The sequence below is a fragment of the Mercenaria mercenaria genome, chromosome 9 (assembly GCF_021730395.1).
Source record: "Mercenaria mercenaria strain notata chromosome 9, MADL_Memer_1, whole genome shotgun sequence".
NCBI lineage: Eukaryota > Metazoa > Mollusca > Bivalvia > Venerida > Veneridae > Mercenaria > Mercenaria mercenaria.
In genome coordinates, this window is record NC_069369.1 from 18,832,820 (window position 1) to 18,850,880 (window position 18,061).

The following is an 18,061-nucleotide window of genomic DNA, read 5'->3' on the forward strand; positions in this document are numbered from 1 at the left end:
TAGAATGCGCACACTACCAAACATGTATACAGTACCAAACATATCCATTGTGTCAAACATTTAACATGCACACAGTACCAAACATGTATACAGTACCAAACATGTACATTCTGCCAATCATATATACAGTGCAAGTCCAATTCTTTGACTTGCAAGTAGTTAAATCTTTTATTAAACATGTAACATTAAAGAATTTCATTTCAGAATTGGCTGGAGGAAATGTGACATTAACAGATATTATAGAAGATTTAGGGTAAGTTATTAAATATCTTGTTATAATTATGTTGTAAAAATTAAAGTTTTAAAAGTTTCACTGAAGACTTATATTTGTAATTTTTAGCTTGACTATACAAAGTATAAGGAGAGCTATCCTACTCGACCCGGTGTGGGCGTCTTTCTGCGTACCCACCTTAGTTAAAGTTTTTTTACACTTTCTGTTTTTTCAACTTATCTCTGTAATTACTTGATGGATTTGATTCAAACTTGAAATACTTATTCCTCATCATCATCCACATCATTTGACATAAGGGCCATAACTCTGGTGCCAATATTTCATGAATTATCCCCCCCTTTTCACTTAGATTTTCTGGTTAAAGTTTTGGTGCACTTTCACTCTATATCTGTTATTACTGAATGGATTTGATTCAAACTTAAAATAGTTGTTCAGCATCATCACCCACATCATATGACACAAGGTGCATAACTATGGCACCATTTTTTCATTAATTATTCCCCCTTTTTACTTAGAATTTCAGGTTAAAGTTTTGGTGCACTTTCACTCTACCTCTGTTATTACTGAATGGATTTGATTCAAACTTAAAATAGTTGTTCAGCATCATCACCCACATCATATGACACAAGATGCATAACTCTGGCACCAATTTTTCATGAATTATTCCCCCTTTTTACTTAGAATTTCAGGTTAAAGTTTTGGTGCACTTTCACTACATCTCTGTTATTACTGAATGGATCTGAAATCAAACTTAAACAGTTGCTCAACATCATTACCCTTATCATATGACACAAGGTGCATAACTCTGGGACCAATTTTTCATGAATTATTTCCCCTTTTTACTTAGAATTTTAGGTTAAAGTTTTGATGCACTTTCACTCTGTCTCTGTTATTACTGAATGGATTTGATTCAAACTTAAAATAGTTGTTTAACATCATCACCCACACCATATGATGCAAGGTGCATAACTCTGGCACCAATTTTTCATTAATTATTCCCCCTTTTTACTTAGAATTTTAGGTTAAAGTTTTGATGCACTTTCACTCTGTCTCTGTTATTACTGAATGGATTTGAATCGAACTTAAAATAGTTGTTCAACATCATCACCCACACCATATGACACAAGATGCATAACTCTGCACCAATATTTAATGAATTATGCCCCTTTTTGCTTAGGATATACTTATATAGTATTTTGATACATTTTATCTTTACCTCTCTTATTACTTTAAGTAGATATTTTTGACATAGACTCAGGCTATTGTGCAATATCTTCATCCACAATTGGAGTCATTAAACACTCCAGTGACAGCTCTAGTTTCCTCAGATGTGCCCAGTTTCACTATCCAGCATCGAAATAGTCGAGCGCGCTGTCTCATGTGACAGCTCTTGTTATTTATCCTTGCAAATGTGACAAAAGTTAGTTGGATGTAAAAATAGTGTACAATTATTTATTGAACAGAGATTTGATTCTTCCTTTTTAACAGATTTTCTCGTTTTGGAAAAAAAAAATAATAAAAGTTTTCAGATAAGATAAAAAATGTGAAAAATTGTAATTTTGATAGAAGGTGTAGCAGGTTCCCCTGATTTCCTTTTTTATCAATGAGCAATATAACATTCCTGTTTTAGTACATTTAAAAATGGTAGTAAAATGGAATAATGTTGGTATAGAATTGATAAAGTGAGTTATTTAAAAAACTGGAATAATGTTGGGGTAGAATCATTTAAGTGAGTTATTTTAAAAAAAAGGTATACATCACATTATGTATGTTTTAAAAAAATGGCATAGAATTATTTAAATATGTTAAAAAAAATATTTAGAAAAAATATTTACATACATGTATTTGTTTTATCAAGCTGCTCAGTTCCATAGGGAGAGTACAGATCTATAGTCTTTTGAGTTGAGAGTCCAATCTCCAAGTGAGACATATTGTCTATATAGATGACAAATTGATGAAAACAATGTGTCTGAAATCATTTGTCCTTCATCTGAGTCTCACGTTGGTACTGGTACAGAATACAAGAACACTGATTAAGTTAACTGTGGCCAAAAAATTACTGATACAGTGTTGAAAAAATGGGGCTAAACTAAAAAACAAGAAACTTTTTTTTATCAGGCTCATTTGTTCCACTGACTTATTTATATGCAAAAAAGGTTTAGTCTTTCTGTCAAAATTCAGCAAGAATTTTGTGTAAGAAAGTTAATAAACAAATTAGGGCATTGGCTGCAGCTTTTCCTTTGATTTTCATTTTGATTGATTAAAACAAAACTATTTATTTTGTTCCTATTTTGTAAGTGTTTACTTTATTGTAGAGATTATTTGACGAATAAAGAACATGCAATTAGAGCACGTGCTACACGACTGATTGCAGACATACTGCACGAACTTCCTGTCAACTTTGTCAATCATAACCAAGGTGAAAATACTTAATAAGTTCTCTTTTAACATGGTTAACATTACATGTAATTTATCTTTCTCATAAGCAAATTTGTTCTCTTGTAACATTGGGAATATTAATATCTCTTTCTCATGAGCAGATTTTAAGTCTGAAAAAGCTGTAATACAAGTATATGACAGTACTTTATGTTCATAAGAAGTGGTGAATGACTCCTTAGGAGAATGCGAAATACTTTTGTTTTAGAATGTACTGTGAAATCATTAATATTCGTGGGGGACTAATTTTCGTGGATTTCGTGTTTGAGTCAATCCATGAAATTTAATCCCAACGAACAAGTAAAATCATATTCATTTTATGTTCAAAAGTTGAAATCCAGGAACTCATATCCGCATGATATTGCCGTTTTGACCAAAACCACAAAATTTCATGCCCATGAAATGAACTGATTTTACAGTATTCTGTAGTACAAAATATAAAAGAAATCTTAATGCAGAGCACTTCATTTTGAATTTGTAAGTCTGACAATTTCAGTCAGCCTGCTGTCAACATTTCTGTGTGAGAAATTACGAGATCACCACTCTCTGCAGCCACAAGCCCTTTATGGTCTGGAGGCCTTGGTAGGTATCTGCAAGTCTACTTTCCAAGTAGTTCAGATCAGTATTATACAGAATGGTTTAGAGATAACTATGCAGGTATATATACACTAATGCTTGAAATTCAGGTAATGTTTTGAGATAAAGTCTGCTGACAAAGAAATAAAGGTATGAGTTACTTTGATCAGTTCTGCAGAATTTTAAAGGTTTTTCCAGTTTTCATTATGTCTGAGTTCTCTTTATATATTTTTGCATTTGAGTTTCAATGTATCAGTAGAGCAGTAACTGTCTTCTACATCTCTGGTCCCCTGAAAAAAGTGTTTCCAGTCTAAAACAACACAACAGGCTTTCAGACTTTCAAATTGTCACTTTTTAAATTGAAGCTGCTAATGAACTACACACTTAATAAACAATCAAAGTCATCAGCTACTACTGTACCAAAAAAGTAATGCCATGAATACATGTCAACAGATATATTTTAATAAGAGTTTGTTTGGCCTCATAACATTAATGCACCTTGATAAAGGCAAACCTCTGCATGTCTGTTCATTATGTCTTAAATAAGCATATATTACATGTAACAGTTCCATATTTAAGTTAACATATTTTGTAGACAGATGAGTTTTGAAGGGGTTCTGAGAATTATATTTGTTTAATAGAGGTATATTTAAACTTTGTCAAATACCAGTAATATTAAATTTTATATTTTGCTTATTTCAGAGCATGTCAGGAGAGATTTCTGGTGAAATAATAGAAACTATCTGTCGCACAATATTTAAGGAGGTTCATACCCAGTCACTGGCCCAGGCAGGAAGAAAATCTGTCTACAATATAATCTTACAATTTCTTACACAACATCTGCAAGGTATGTATAAACTCACAACTGCAAGATGCATACAACCTCACACCTATCTTACAATTTCTTACACAACATCTGCAAGGTATGTTAAACTTACGACTGCAAGATGCATACAACCTCACACTTGCAAGGTAAAGCTGTGTACAACCTCACACCTGCAATGAGTGTACAACCTAACACCTGCAAGGTGTGTACAACTTCACACTTTTAAGGTGGGTACAACCTCACACCTGCAAGGTAGGTACAACTTTACACCTGCAAGGAAGGTACAACCTCATATTAGCAAGGTGCATACAATCTCACACCTACAAGGTGCATACCTCACCAGTGCAAGGTGCATACAACCCCACACCTACAAGGTGCATACCTCACCAGTGCAAGGTGCATACAACCTCACACCTGCAAGGTGCATACCTCACCAGTGCAAGGTGCATACAACCTCACACCTACAAGGTGTGCACCACCTCACACCTGCAAGGTGTATAAAACCTCACACCTGCAAGGTAGGTACAACCTTACACTTGCAAGGTAGGCACATCCTCAGATTAGCAAGGTGCATACAACCTCACACCTACAAGGTGTGCACCACCTCACACCTGCAAGGTGTGTACAACCTCACACCTGCAAGGTGTGTACAACCTCATACTTGCAAGGTTCATACTACCTCAGACTGGCAAGGTGAGTACAACCTCACACTTGCAAGGTTCATGCAACCTCAGACTGGCATGGTGAGTACAATATCAAACCTGCAAGGTGCATACAACCTCATACCAGTAAGGTATGTACATCCTCACACCTATGTTTATCATTCAACATTTTACGTCAGGAAGTTAGACTAAGATTGGAAGGGCTGAATTTACTGTAATTTTTCCCAACTGCCACTGATTTAGGAAAGTATGGATTATATCAGTCAAAATTTCTGCATAGTTTTAAATCAAAAGGACATTAAACTGAAATTTTGAATGTTTTACCAGTAATCTTTGAATTTTGTATTCTCAAATTGTTTAAATAATTGATCTGGTGAAAATTAATGATAATAAACTACAATGAAATGAGTATGAAATTTTGTTTAAAAGCTAAGTAACAGTAGTTAAGCTTATGATCTTTTGAGATGTGTTGCCTTTATCTTGTGGTTGTTATTTTACTATTCTTTTTTGGAAAATAGGTTTATAAGTTGTAGTTGAATACATATTCACGTATCAGAGCTTTGCTGTTCATCTCACAACTTTGTCATATGTCTAATAAAGTAGAATGTCAAAACAGGATATAAAATGGCCCTAAGTGGATATTTGCTCCTTTATGCCAATGCAGTTATCCGATTTTCGCACTGCTTTGTTGTTACATTTTGCACAGGAAAATTGAAATTCTAAAGAATAACTAATGAAGGAACATTTTATTATTCAGATATGTGAAACATGTTTAAATATTCAGTATGTTATTATATTTCTAAGATGTACAGAAGCTGGGAACAGATTTTGTGTATGGTTACATGCAGGCCATGGACTCGGAACAAGACCCCAGAAATCTCATCCTGGCATTTACCTGTGCTCAAATTGTGATACAGAATCTCCCACTGGGGGTGTTTGTTGAGGAAATGTTTGAAGTGGTGTCATGCTATTTTCCTATAGACTTTACACCTGTAAGTCACCATAGACATATACAAGCATTAAATAATAAAAAGTTTTATATCTCAACCTATCTGCTTCTGTAAACTGGTATAGAGACCAGTCGGTAAATTTATTTTATGATTTGTTTGCAAAGTATTGGCATGTTTTGGGTTGTTTTTTTTTCAATTAACTGGAAGTAGTTATCCTTTGAAACACCTAGATTTTCTATGGCTGATACTTAGTCTTTGATTGTTAGGTCACCTGAGCACCAAAGTGCCAAAGGTGAGTTCTTGAGGTTGCTCTGTGTTCATTGTCCGTCTTCGACATGTGTCATCCATCATAGTCAACAATTTTACTGTTAACAATATAAAGGGCACAAGGCCAAATCTTTATGGAACTTGATCAGAATGTTACTCTCAAAAGAGGCATCTAGTCTACCTTATCTCATGATACATGGTAATAATGTGTTTCAGTTTAAAATCTAGGATGAATTTGTTTTTGATCACTTTGGTATATGTAAAACTACAAATCATGATAAAAACTTGGTTAATGGTATGCATAAAACGTGGTTAGATTGTTTGTCTCCATGAAATCTACTTTGAATAATATCACAGAAATGTTCCTTCACTGACCATATACCAGCTTTGTTAATCTCTTGGCGGGGGTGTTATAGGAATGGACTCCGTCCGTCCGTCTGTCAATAACACTTTCGTGTCCACTCCATATCTCCTAAACCCCTTGAAGGATTTTCATGAAATTTGGGTCAAATGATCACCTAATCAAGACGATGTGCAGAACTCATGAGTCAGTCTTGTCGGCTCAAGGTCAAGGTCACAACCCAAGGTCAAAGGTTTTAGCCTTCCATTTTGTGTCCGCTCTATATCTCCTAAACCCCTTGAAGGAATTTTATAAAACTTGGGTCAAATGATCACCTCATCAAGACGATGTGTATAATCCATGAGTCAGCCATGCTGGCTCAAGGTCAAGGTCACAACTTGGGGTCAAAGGTTTGAGCCTTCCATTTTGTGTCCGCTCTGTATCTCCTAAACCCCTTGAAGGATTTTCATCAAACTTGGGTCAAATGATCACCTCATCAAGGTGATGTGCAGAACTCATGAGTCAGCCATGTTGGCTCAAGGGCAAGGTCACAACTCCAGGTCAAAGGTTTGAGCCTTCCATTTTGTGTCCGCTCTGTATCTCCAATCCCCTTGAAGGATTCATATGAAACCTGGGTCAAATGATCACCTATCCAAGACAATGTGCAGGACTCATGAGTCAGCCGTGCTGGCTCAAGGTCAAGGTCACAACTCAAGGTCAAAGGTTTTAGCCTTCCATTTCGTGTCTGCTCTATATCTCCTAAACCCCTTGATGGAATTTTAGAACTCATGAGTCAGCCATGTTGGCTCAAGGTCAAGGTCACAACTCCAGGTCAAAGGTTTTTAGCCTTCCATTTTGTGTCCACTCTGTATCTCCTAAACCAGGGGTTTTTTTTGGCCGTTTTTATAGCCGTTATTCGGCTATATTCCCAATGCCAAAAAGTATGTATTTTTCCCAAAATGAGTGCACAAATTCCCAATCTACATTCAGAAAAAAATCTCATCAAAATTGGACAAACATTGACCAAATTATGGACAATTTTGTAATGGAAGTATGTTAAAGAGGTTGTACAATGTGAAACAAGTTTATGAGAAAGTGCTTAAACACAGTCTTACTATATCCTATGGGACTAAATGATTCCCAATTTGGAACATTTATGCATTGAAATTCCCAATTTTGTGGGTATAGGCTATGTTCCCAAAACAGCAAGAAAAAACCCTGTAAACCCTTTGAAGGATTTTCATCAAACTTGGGTCAAATGATCACCTCATCAAGAACTCATGAGTCAGCCATGTCAACTCAAGGTCAAGGTCACAACTCAAGGTCAAAGGTTTGAGCTCTGTATCTCCTAAACCCCTGGAAGAATTTTCATGAAACTTGGGTCAAATGATCACCTCATCAAGACAATATGCAGAATTCATGGGTCAGCCATGTCAGTTAAAGGTCAAGGTCACAGCTCAAGGTCAAAGGTTTACCTTTCACTATCCATAACAGTGGCGGGGGATTTAGCTGTCTTTCAGACTGCCTTGTTCAGGTTATTCCAGTTTGTCTTAAATATTGCCACCAGAGGGGCTAGTCTCAGTATTTCTTATATACATATAGTGGATACTTCAAAGAATCTTCTTGTCGGAAAACACTGGCCCAATTTCAAAACCATTTCTCAGATATTTTCCATGCATAGTCCCTTTTCAAAATTGTTCAAGCAATCTATGAAACTCAGGTGAGCGATCTAGGGCCATCATGACCTTCTTGTTCATTATATTCTAATTTAGTGAATTTTGTAGATTTCTTGAAGGTCTTTGTGAATATATCTTGCATGAGACAGAACAATTCTAAATTGTTCAGAATATTAATTCTTCATATTTACATAGTTTTTGTTAAATAAATTGTGAGATGGTGAAAAACAAATCATTTCCAGTAATGCCTGTTGCAGTTGTTGATTTGTATTTCAGCCGGCCAATGATCCCAGTGGTATAACAAAGGAGGATTTGATTCTTGGATTACGTAGATGTTTAGCTGCATCACCAAAATTTGCAGAGTATTGTCTCCCTTTGTTGATGGAGAAACTGACCTCAGATCTGAAGAGTGCAAAAATAGATGCCCTGCAAACATTGGTAAATATTGACAAAAAACACCATAAAGTAGTATGAAGAGCCACATGTTTCATTCTATGTAAAGCAGATACCAGGAACTTGTGAAGAGAACATGATAGTAAAAGATATCAAAGACCATAGCCAGCTTTATATACCTTTGTGATTAAGTACATATCTCTAGTTTACAAATGATGTAATCTATATTTACAGGCTATGTGTGCAGAGACGTATGGTGCAGACAAGTTGTACGAATTCCAAAGTTCATTCTTCAACTGTATAAAGAAAGAGGTTTGAAATTATTATGAAATTATTTAGATATTGGACACTCATTACTGTAAAATCATTTATACTCCAGGGCGAATAAAGTTCTGGGAGTTCCTGGTTGAATCAAACAACTAATTTAAATGCCAGGTAGTTTTATCTTTCAACAGGTAAAAAAAAGTCATGAACTTTTATCCCCATGAAGTAACTGTGTTGACCAAAACTACAAAATTTCATGCCCAAACTGAACAACTTTTAAAAAGACATGAATGTAGCATAGTCAAGCTATGCTTCTTATAGACTGGATAATATTTGTGATAGTTTTATTTTCACAAATACTGAAAATGGGACCACACAAAAGACAGCAGAAAGCATAGTGTCTGAAAACCCTACTAGTTGTAAATTTTAAACTATGCCTCCTTGGCTGGCTGGTTATGGCTGTTAACTTCACATCACCGACTCCTTACCTTTGTAGGTTCAAGCCACACTTTTGCTTTTATGTAAGAAAGCCATACAGCTGGCTTTTAGATAGTTGTAAGTTTTACCAAGGTGCCGACCCATGTCTGCAATACTGCAGCACATAAGATCTTTATCAATATTGCCTTCAATTTTTCATAAGCTATACATTGTGTCTGTATGACTGAACACCCAACAACACAAAAGCAACAATGCAGATGATGCTATTTTTGTCAAATCACAGAATAAAAGTGATGCAAATAACATCTAAGCTGCAGGAGCAAGCATCCTAAGACCTTACAGTATCATTCATTCTTAGACCTTACAGTAATCAATCATTCTCAAGACCTTACTGTAATCAATCATCGTTAGACCTTACAGTTACAGTAATCAATCATTCTCATTGATACATTGATAAATCATTCTCAGGTCTTACAGAGATCAATCATCATCAGACCTTAAAGTAATCTATTTCTTAGACAGTGCCATAATCAATCATGCTTTGATCTTAAGTGATGAAACTTATTATTATTGAAGTTAATTGTTCATGGGACTGGACATTGAATGGATAGACTTACACTCCTTGCACACATTGCAGATACATTATATAACAATTATAGCTACTAGTTTTGTTACAGGTATTTCTATCTGGAGATGCTACAGTAGAAGATGCAGCGCTTAGTGCCCTACAAGCTCTTGTGAAGGCAGTATCAGCTGGAATTACACAGGTATCTTATTATTACAATGCCAAAATGTCACTGTGTTCTACTCGGTACACTAATTTACTGTAGCAAGAGTTTTCAGTCATTTCATTTTAAGAATCAAAATTGGAATGTATGGTACAGTAGCTCACTCAAGGAATGTCATTTTCATATAGGGTTCAAATTTATGCTCACATACCATGAAAATTTCAAATTTGTGTAGCAAGTGTAAATTTTTCCTTGAAAGATACATATATGCAGTTTTAACAGGCATCCTCTGTCACTACTCTTTCTTTGAAACATAGCTGCCGTTGCAGCATGTTCTGTTGGGTTTGGAATGCAGGGTACCTTAGTAGAAGTGTACATTTGGTTGATGTCTTATATGCATACCTGTTCAATGATTGACAAGTACCCCTAGCAATATTGATTTGATAATGTTTACAACTTTTACTGGGTTATTTTAAAATTTATGATATGAAAGTGTTTATGATAGCACAAATATGATTTGTTAGACTCTTTCAAATGGATTTCATAGATTGGCGAGTTATACATTGCAGATCAGATCGAAAGTGTAAGTTCTTTCATTTTGTGAGTAGAAAAAATATTACTTGCATATAATATTCGAATAGAAAATGTGGCAAAATTCAGATACTTTGTCAAAGACCCGATAGGCATGTAGTGTTTATAACTGTTTGTCTGTCCATCGGTCTTGTGTACCCAGCTCTTTCAATTTCTGTCCAGTTTAAATGAAACTTTGGGTATTTCATGAACATGAAGTGCACATGCAAATGTTGTTAGGACTTTCATGTCCGATACTTTCTTTGAGTTTTGACCCTTGTACACTGTATTTACTTCAATACTGTTACAAAGAGCAGTAGATTTTTTTTTTTTAAAGCTAAAAGAATTATGTTTTGAACATTTACTTAAAATTGTGTTTGTTCACTATGTAATTGTATTTTTAGAGTGACCGGAAGAAAAGTCTGGATGGATTTATGGATGAAATTCTTGCAGGTATAGTATCACTAGTTATCTTCTGCTCACAATTAAACTGAAATTGCTGAAATGTCCTACTTTACTTACTGGTAAGGTCAAATTTTACCTGTCAGTTAACAAATGAATTGAACTCCACAGTTTGAAGGCAAGAATAATAATTTTACTTACAGTTTGGAATTCTGATAATCTAATTTAGGGGCTTTGTTCTGATACAATGTAGCTCATGGTTATAGGTTACTATGAAATATTGTAATTTCGTGGGCAAACAATTTCGTGGTTTTGCTTAAAACAATTGAATTCCATACTTCTAGTATTAAAACCAAAAATTATGGGACAGACAAAGAGGGATCACTATACATAGATTTCTCTACCAGACAAAAGGAGAATACACATATACAGTTCTTGTGAACAAAGTCAATACTCCGACTCTTGACAATCATTTGACTGATTTCCACAGTGTGTCCCACAGGCACTTACATGTGCAACCAGAACCAACAAATAAACAAGATTCTAATAATTTGACATCAATACTTTTATTCGGGCTATATAATAAGACCTTGTGGCGGAATATTGGCTGCAGACGGGGGCTAAATCCCTAAATTTTATACAGTCCCAGGGAGACAACTAACTGCCTTCCCTTAATGGTACACTGGCAAGTCAGTGACCCAAGTTGGAAACCTTGGTGTCAGTCCCAACAGTTGCACACCCTGATGAGGACGGTTGTTAGCGAGCAGCCCGGATTACATCTGACTCCTGAGGTACTGTGGTCCCGGACGTAACCCTGCCCTGGGCCTTCCCTCCATACATAGAGGTGGAGGGGGGTGCCAACGTTACCCTTGAGTGCACCCAACCATAACACACAAAACTAATTCACACAATGAACCTGCATGCCTTCAAGCAAGTCAGGCCAGGAGAAAGAGCCAGGCTGATGTACCCGTAACCCCCTTCTTCGTCTCCCCGGGCCGCCACAGAAAATGATATATTTTCCCCCACTATAAAATTTTCAACAGAGATAAGGATAATAAGTACAATCATGCAAGCTATGAAGAATTAAGCCTTTAAAACTACAGAACTGTCCATGTTTATGCAAGGTAACAAAAAAATAGGGATGTGCACTTAAAAATTGTTACTTGACACTGATTTCTTACTGTCAGACACACACATGTGAGTTAAGAAAATTATCAGGCTTTTTAGCTCATCTGATTTTTTGAAAAAAAATGATGAGTTATTGTCATCACTTGAGCGGTTGTCGGCGTCGGCGTCGGCGTCGGCGTCTGCGTCGGCGTTGCCTGGTTAAGTTTTATGTTTAGGTCAGCTTTTCTCCTAAACTATCAAAGCTATTGCTTTGAAACTTGGTATACTTGTTCACCATCATAAGCTGACCCTGTATAGCAAGAAACATAACTCCATCTTGCTTTTTGCAAGATTTATGGCCCCTTATGTACTTAGAAAATATCAGATTTCTTGGTTAAGTTTTATGTTTAGGTCAACTTTTCTCCTAAACTATCAAAGCTATTGCTTTGAAACTTGGAATACTTGTTCACCATCATAAGCAGACCCTGTACATCAAGAAACATAACTCCATCTTGCTTTTTGCAAGATTTATTGCCCCTTTTGGACTTAGAAAATCAGTTTTCTTGGTTAAGTTTTATGTTTAAGTCAGCTTTTATCCTAAACTATCAAAGCTATTGCTTTAAAACTTGCAACACTTGTTCACCATCATAAGTTGACCCTGTATAGCAAGAAACATAACTCTGTCCTGCTTTTTGCAAGATTTATGGCCCCTTTTGGACTTAGAAAATCAGTTTTCTTGGTTAAGTTTTATGTTTAGGTCAGCTTTTATCCTAAACTATCAAAGCTATTGCTTTAAAACTTGCAACACTTGTTCACCATCATAAGTTGACCCTGTATAGCAAGAAACATAACTCTGTCCTGCTTTTTGCAAGATTTATGGCCCCTTTTGGACTTAGAAAATAACAGATTTCTTGGTTAAGTTTTATGTTTAGGTCAAGTTTTTCTCTTAAACTATCAAAGCTATTGCTTTGAAACTTGCAACACTTGTTCACCATCATAAGCTGACCCTGTACAGCAAGCAACATAACTCCATCCTGCTTTTTGCAATAATTATTGCCCCTTTTGGACTTAGAAAATCATTTTCTTGGTTGAGTATTATGTTTAAGTCAACTTTTCTCATAAACTATCAAAGCTATTGCTTTAAAACTTGCAACAGTTTTTCACCATCATAAGTGGACACTGTACATCAAGAAACATAACTCTATCCTGCTTTTTGCAAGAATGATGGCCCTTTTTAGACTGAGAAAATCATGGGTAGGACAATATTTCTATTACACAAAAAAATCAGATGAGCGTCAGCACCCGCAAGGCGGTGCTCTTGTTTAAATGTATGACTGTTCTTGTACATGTAAGGTAACAAGAATGAAGAAATGTTCACTGCAAAGTTATGTTACTTGACACTGGTTTCTGAAAGGTCAAGCACAGGCCCTAGAGGCTAACTGACCTTGGTGGTTGGATAGTGTTATCAGTGGTTTCATTGAATAGGGAGTGTAAAGCTGCCTTCCAGTTACTGATTAGAATAGAGTTCCCCAAATTAGACAGATGTGTCCCATCTGTATGGAATAAGTTCACTTCTTTAGCTGAGATATGACTGTCATTGTTAATGTATTTACCACCATTGGTCCGGATAAATTGCTTGATAGCAGCGTTCACTCTAGTATGCTTTTTCTCAATTTTTTTGCCAGCACCAAGAGGTGCGAAATGCCAATAACGTCTCTGAAGGATGGATGACCAAATTATTGTAGTGTCCCGAAAAAGTGCTTGGTACCGCAAGACGGAACACTGGATTTTCTCTATCAGAGTTTTACCTGAGATACCGTCTCATGTCAAATCATTAGAGCCACAATGGATCATTATGAATTGTGGCTTTGGCGTTTCTTTCAACATCAAGTCCATAAGATTATCTAGCTCATCCATGTTGATGCCTCTGTGTCCTATCCACTTAACTGACATGTTCAAACTCCCGAGTCCAAGTTGTGGGTCACCTTGTTTTACTTCCCGTTCAGCCCAATGTACAATTGAGGACCCCACTATGCAGAGACGTTGATGACCTGAAATAACTTGGGGACGGTTAGAAGTTGAATGGCTTGAAAAATAGGAGGATATAATTATAATGAGGTAAGGTGGAATGGGAAAGGAGCTTAGGGGGTTAACCTGATGTATCGAGTGAAAGTCTCAGACTTCCACCGACCCATGACCTTAACTCTTTCATCGGATACACCTTCATTGTGAAGGTAGGTTGCTCCACCAATATGGAAGTTGTGTGATCTGACGTGACCTGGTGCATTTATGAAATGAAAAGCCAGGTTTGTTCCAGCAAGTTCCCGGATATTGCGCCTCCTTTGAAGAGTATCTAGGGCATTGCTAAATTCCGTACCGTACCGTACCATTACCGAAACGCACCGACCCACCCGCTAAGTGATGTATTTAAGAAGGATTATCGAATACAAGATTCTAGATAATCCCTATTATTTCCTAAGGACATGAATTTTTAGCTCGACTATTCATAGAATAGTAGAGCTATTGGACTCGCCCATGCGTCGGCGTCCGCGTCGGCGTCCGCGTCCCGATTTTGGTTAAGGTTTTGTATGTAAGCTGGTATGTCAGTAACCACTTGTGGGAATGGATTGAAACTTCACACACTTATTCACTGTGACAAACTGACTTACATTGCTTAGGTTCCATAACTCTATTTTGCTTTATTACAAAATTATGCCCCTTTTTCTACTTAGAAATTTTTGGTTAAGGTTTTGTATGTAAGCTGGTAACTCAGTAACCACTTGTGGGAATAGATTGAAACTTCACACACTTATTCACTGTGATGAACTGACTTACATTGCACAGCTTCCATAACTCTATTTTGCTTTTTTACAAAATTATGCCCCTTTTTCTACTTAGAAATTTTTGGTTAAGGTTTTGTATGTAAGCTGGTAACTCAGTAACCACTTGTGGGAATGGATTGAAACTTCACACACTTATTCACTGTGATGAACTGACCTACATTGCACAGGTTCCATAACTCTATTTTGCTTTTTTACAAAATTATGCCCCTTTTTCGACTTAGAAATTTTTGGTTAAGGTTTTGTATGTAAGCTGGTATCTCAGTACTTACTAATGGGAATGGATTGAAACTTCACATACTTGTTCACTGTCATGATCTGACATGCACTAAGCAAGTCCCATAACTCTACTTTTTTTTTTCAAAATTATGCCCCTTTAACTTCACATACTTGTTCACTGCCATGATCTGACATGCACTAAGCAAGTCCCATAACTCTACTCTTTTTTTTTTCAAAATTATGCCCCTTTTTCGACTTAGCAGTTTTTGGTTAAATTTTTGTATGTAATCTGATATCTCAGTATCCACTAATTGGAATGGATTGAAACTTCACACACTTGTCACTGACAAGGCTGTTGAATAGTCGAGCGTTGCTGTCCTCCGACAGCTCTTGTTAGGTATGCAGAAGATGGGAATTTTGCTTGTTCTTTGGGATCTAAGTCTTATGCTGGACACGATTGGTTCTGCCTTTGCGACCATTGTAGATCATGATCAGCCTGCACATCCATGCAGTCTGAACAAGATCTAAACTGTTCGCCATTCAGTCAGTATCTTTTTAGTAAGCACCCATTTTAACAGTTAATGGTACTCTCCAAATTGAAAGAGGGACAAGTTCATTATAAAAATTTAGCATGGTATGGGTTAATTTTTTGGATTGATGCAACTGTGAAATCCACAAAAATGAATTCTATGAATATTCATGATTTCACTGTAGTTTGCTGATATAGTAAATGTAAGAATAATCAGCTGCAGTCAGAACTGGTATTTGGCATCTGCTGCAAGACATAATGTCATGGTCAGATGCTACACTTGTGAGATAGTGTACTGAAAAGCAACATGAAAATAATATAACTTGTGTGTTCTGTTACAGAATGTAAGAATCACCTTCTGCAGCCAGAACTGATGTTGATGTTATCTACAGGACGTCTGCTGCAGGCCGCAGCCTCTGGATCAGATACAGCTTGTGCTCATATAGTTAGAACATCTATACCATTGTTGATAGAATCTTATAATAAACAGAGTCAGGTAATAGAACACTTACAATGTGATGAAGAATCATGCAAGATGAAGAATCATGCAAACAAAATTTTTGAACTTGTAAATACTCAGCTCTAATACAGATTTTACGTAAACAAAACAAATGTACACTTTAAATTGTAAGCGTAGATATAATTATGGCTGTGTAATATTAGTCTCCCTTGGATTCTTTGGCAGGGAAAATAAGGGGCACAAAATTTTTCTCTTTAAAACAATTTTTTATTATGTTTTTGAGAATTTCAGAAACCAAGTGACATGCCTCACTGCTACAGTAATGATATTACGGTATCTCTTTATTACCTGCAAAATGTACCAGTCTTCAAACTTATATTTGGGCTTGAAAGATAACAACCTTTTGTATACACAATGAATTAAAGACAGTGGACAGGAACATTTTTGTGCACCCTGAAAGGTCTGTCAGAATTTGTGTTGTACATATCTCAAAGAGTATTTGACCCAGAGTCATCAAACCGCTTAGGATTGTCATTCAGCATGTGAAGTTGTATACCTGATGTTTTAATTTGGATTTCACACAGCCAGACCAAATGATGGCCCTTGATTTAGTCAAAAATATGTATAAAAATGGCAAAAAAGTTTATGTCGCATGTATTTTAAAAAGTATTTGAGATAGGATTATGCACATCATAGGAATATTATTCAGTATAAGAAATTGTGCACGGAGGATTTGTTTGAGATTTCACTTGAGCCAACCAGAGTTCTGGCCTTTACATAGTAAAAATATGCATAAAAGGGCATAAAAGTTTGTGTTGCCTGCATCTCGTAACTATTTGACTTAAGAGTTGTAAAACACTACAGGATATCTATATGGCATGTGAAGTTGTGCACCTGGTGTTCTGTTTGGAATTTCAGTCAGCCAGACCAGAGTTAGGGTCCTTGACTAAGTGAAAAATACACATTTATTGCTTTAAAATTTGTGTTGCATGTATCTTAAAACTTAAAAAATATTTGACCTAGAGTTATGAAACTGTATGGAAATATCATTCATCATATAGATTTCTGCACCTGAGTGTTTTTTTTTATTTCACTCTGCAAGACCAGAGTTACTGCCCTTGACTTAGTCAGAAATATGCATTAAGGGCATAAAAGTTTCTGCCAAATGTATCTCAAGAAGTATTTGACCAAGAGTTATTAAACATAAAGAGGATGGTCATATAGAGTGTGTTGTGCACCTAATGTTGTGTTTTATGCCTCTTTTTATGCCCCCAAAGGGAGGCATATTAGTTTTCAACTGTCCGTCCGTTCGTTAGTTCGTTTGTCACAACGTTAACTTTTTGCATGAAGGCACTTTACTCACGAACCACTGCACACAGGACCTTCAAACTTCACATGCTGATAGTACTTATTGAGTACACAATCCCTACTGAATTTGGGGTCACCAGGTCAAAGGTCAAGGTCACCAGGTCAAAGGTCAAGGTGCTGCGGGGGCATTTGTCACCATTAGTGACAGCTCTTGTTTTATCTGGCTTGTTACTTATTTTTCAGGCTACACCAAGACACAATGTGATACTGGTACTCAATGGTTTTCTAGGTTGTACAGCCAACTTCAGTTTTGGTGACAGAAGTAAGTTTTCTTGCTTCTTTAACCTTAAGTCTGCTGGCAGCAAGTGATTCCTCCTTTGCGACCAGTGTACACCAAGATCAGCCTGGACATCCGTGCAGGCTGATCATGGTCTGCACTGTTTTCGTTATTTAGTCAGTAAATTTTTAGTGAACACCACTTTGAATAATAAATGGTATTGCCCGAATTGAATGATGGACTAGTCCATTTTAGAAAGTTAGCAGGCTAAAGGTTAAGTGCAAGGATGGGAAGCATTTAATTGATAAAAACGTTCAGTGCATGTTTTTGCTTGGAGAATATATACAATTTTGTTGACATAGTTTTAATGATAAGATTTGAAAATATGGATTAAATACATAGTTTCGAATATAGCTCATGAAAGGTCCAACACAACCTTGTATCAATGAACCAAAATAAATACATACATACTCTGGAGGACTGGAAAGCAAAGACACTTTTAACATATCCTTTGAGCAGTTTTATCGTAGACTTAGTAATGAATTTCAGTGAAATCTTGCT

At 36.2% G+C, this 18,061-nt stretch overlaps 1 protein-coding gene across 1 annotated transcript in view; it reads left to right on the forward strand.

Annotated features, from left to right (window-relative positions):
- Window positions 1-18,061, forward strand: part of LOC123546617 (MMS19 nucleotide excision repair protein homolog) — a 65,559-nt gene that overhangs the window by 4,945 nt on the left and 42,553 nt on the right. The window contains exons 2-12 of the mRNA XM_045333049.2: window positions 205-253; window positions 2,548-2,651; window positions 3,165-3,250; window positions 3,947-4,091; window positions 5,537-5,724; window positions 8,242-8,403; window positions 8,593-8,670; window positions 9,738-9,827; window positions 10,763-10,811; window positions 15,797-15,951; window positions 17,467-17,545. Of these exons, the coding sequence (XP_045188984.2) occupies window positions 205-253; window positions 2,548-2,651; window positions 3,165-3,250; window positions 3,947-4,091; window positions 5,537-5,724; window positions 8,242-8,403; window positions 8,593-8,670; window positions 9,738-9,827; window positions 10,763-10,811; window positions 15,797-15,951; window positions 17,467-17,545 (1,185 nt within the window). The remainder of the gene's footprint in view (window positions 1-204; window positions 254-2,547; window positions 2,652-3,164; window positions 3,251-3,946; window positions 4,092-5,536; window positions 5,725-8,241; window positions 8,404-8,592; window positions 8,671-9,737; window positions 9,828-10,762; window positions 10,812-15,796; window positions 15,952-17,466; window positions 17,546-18,061) is intronic.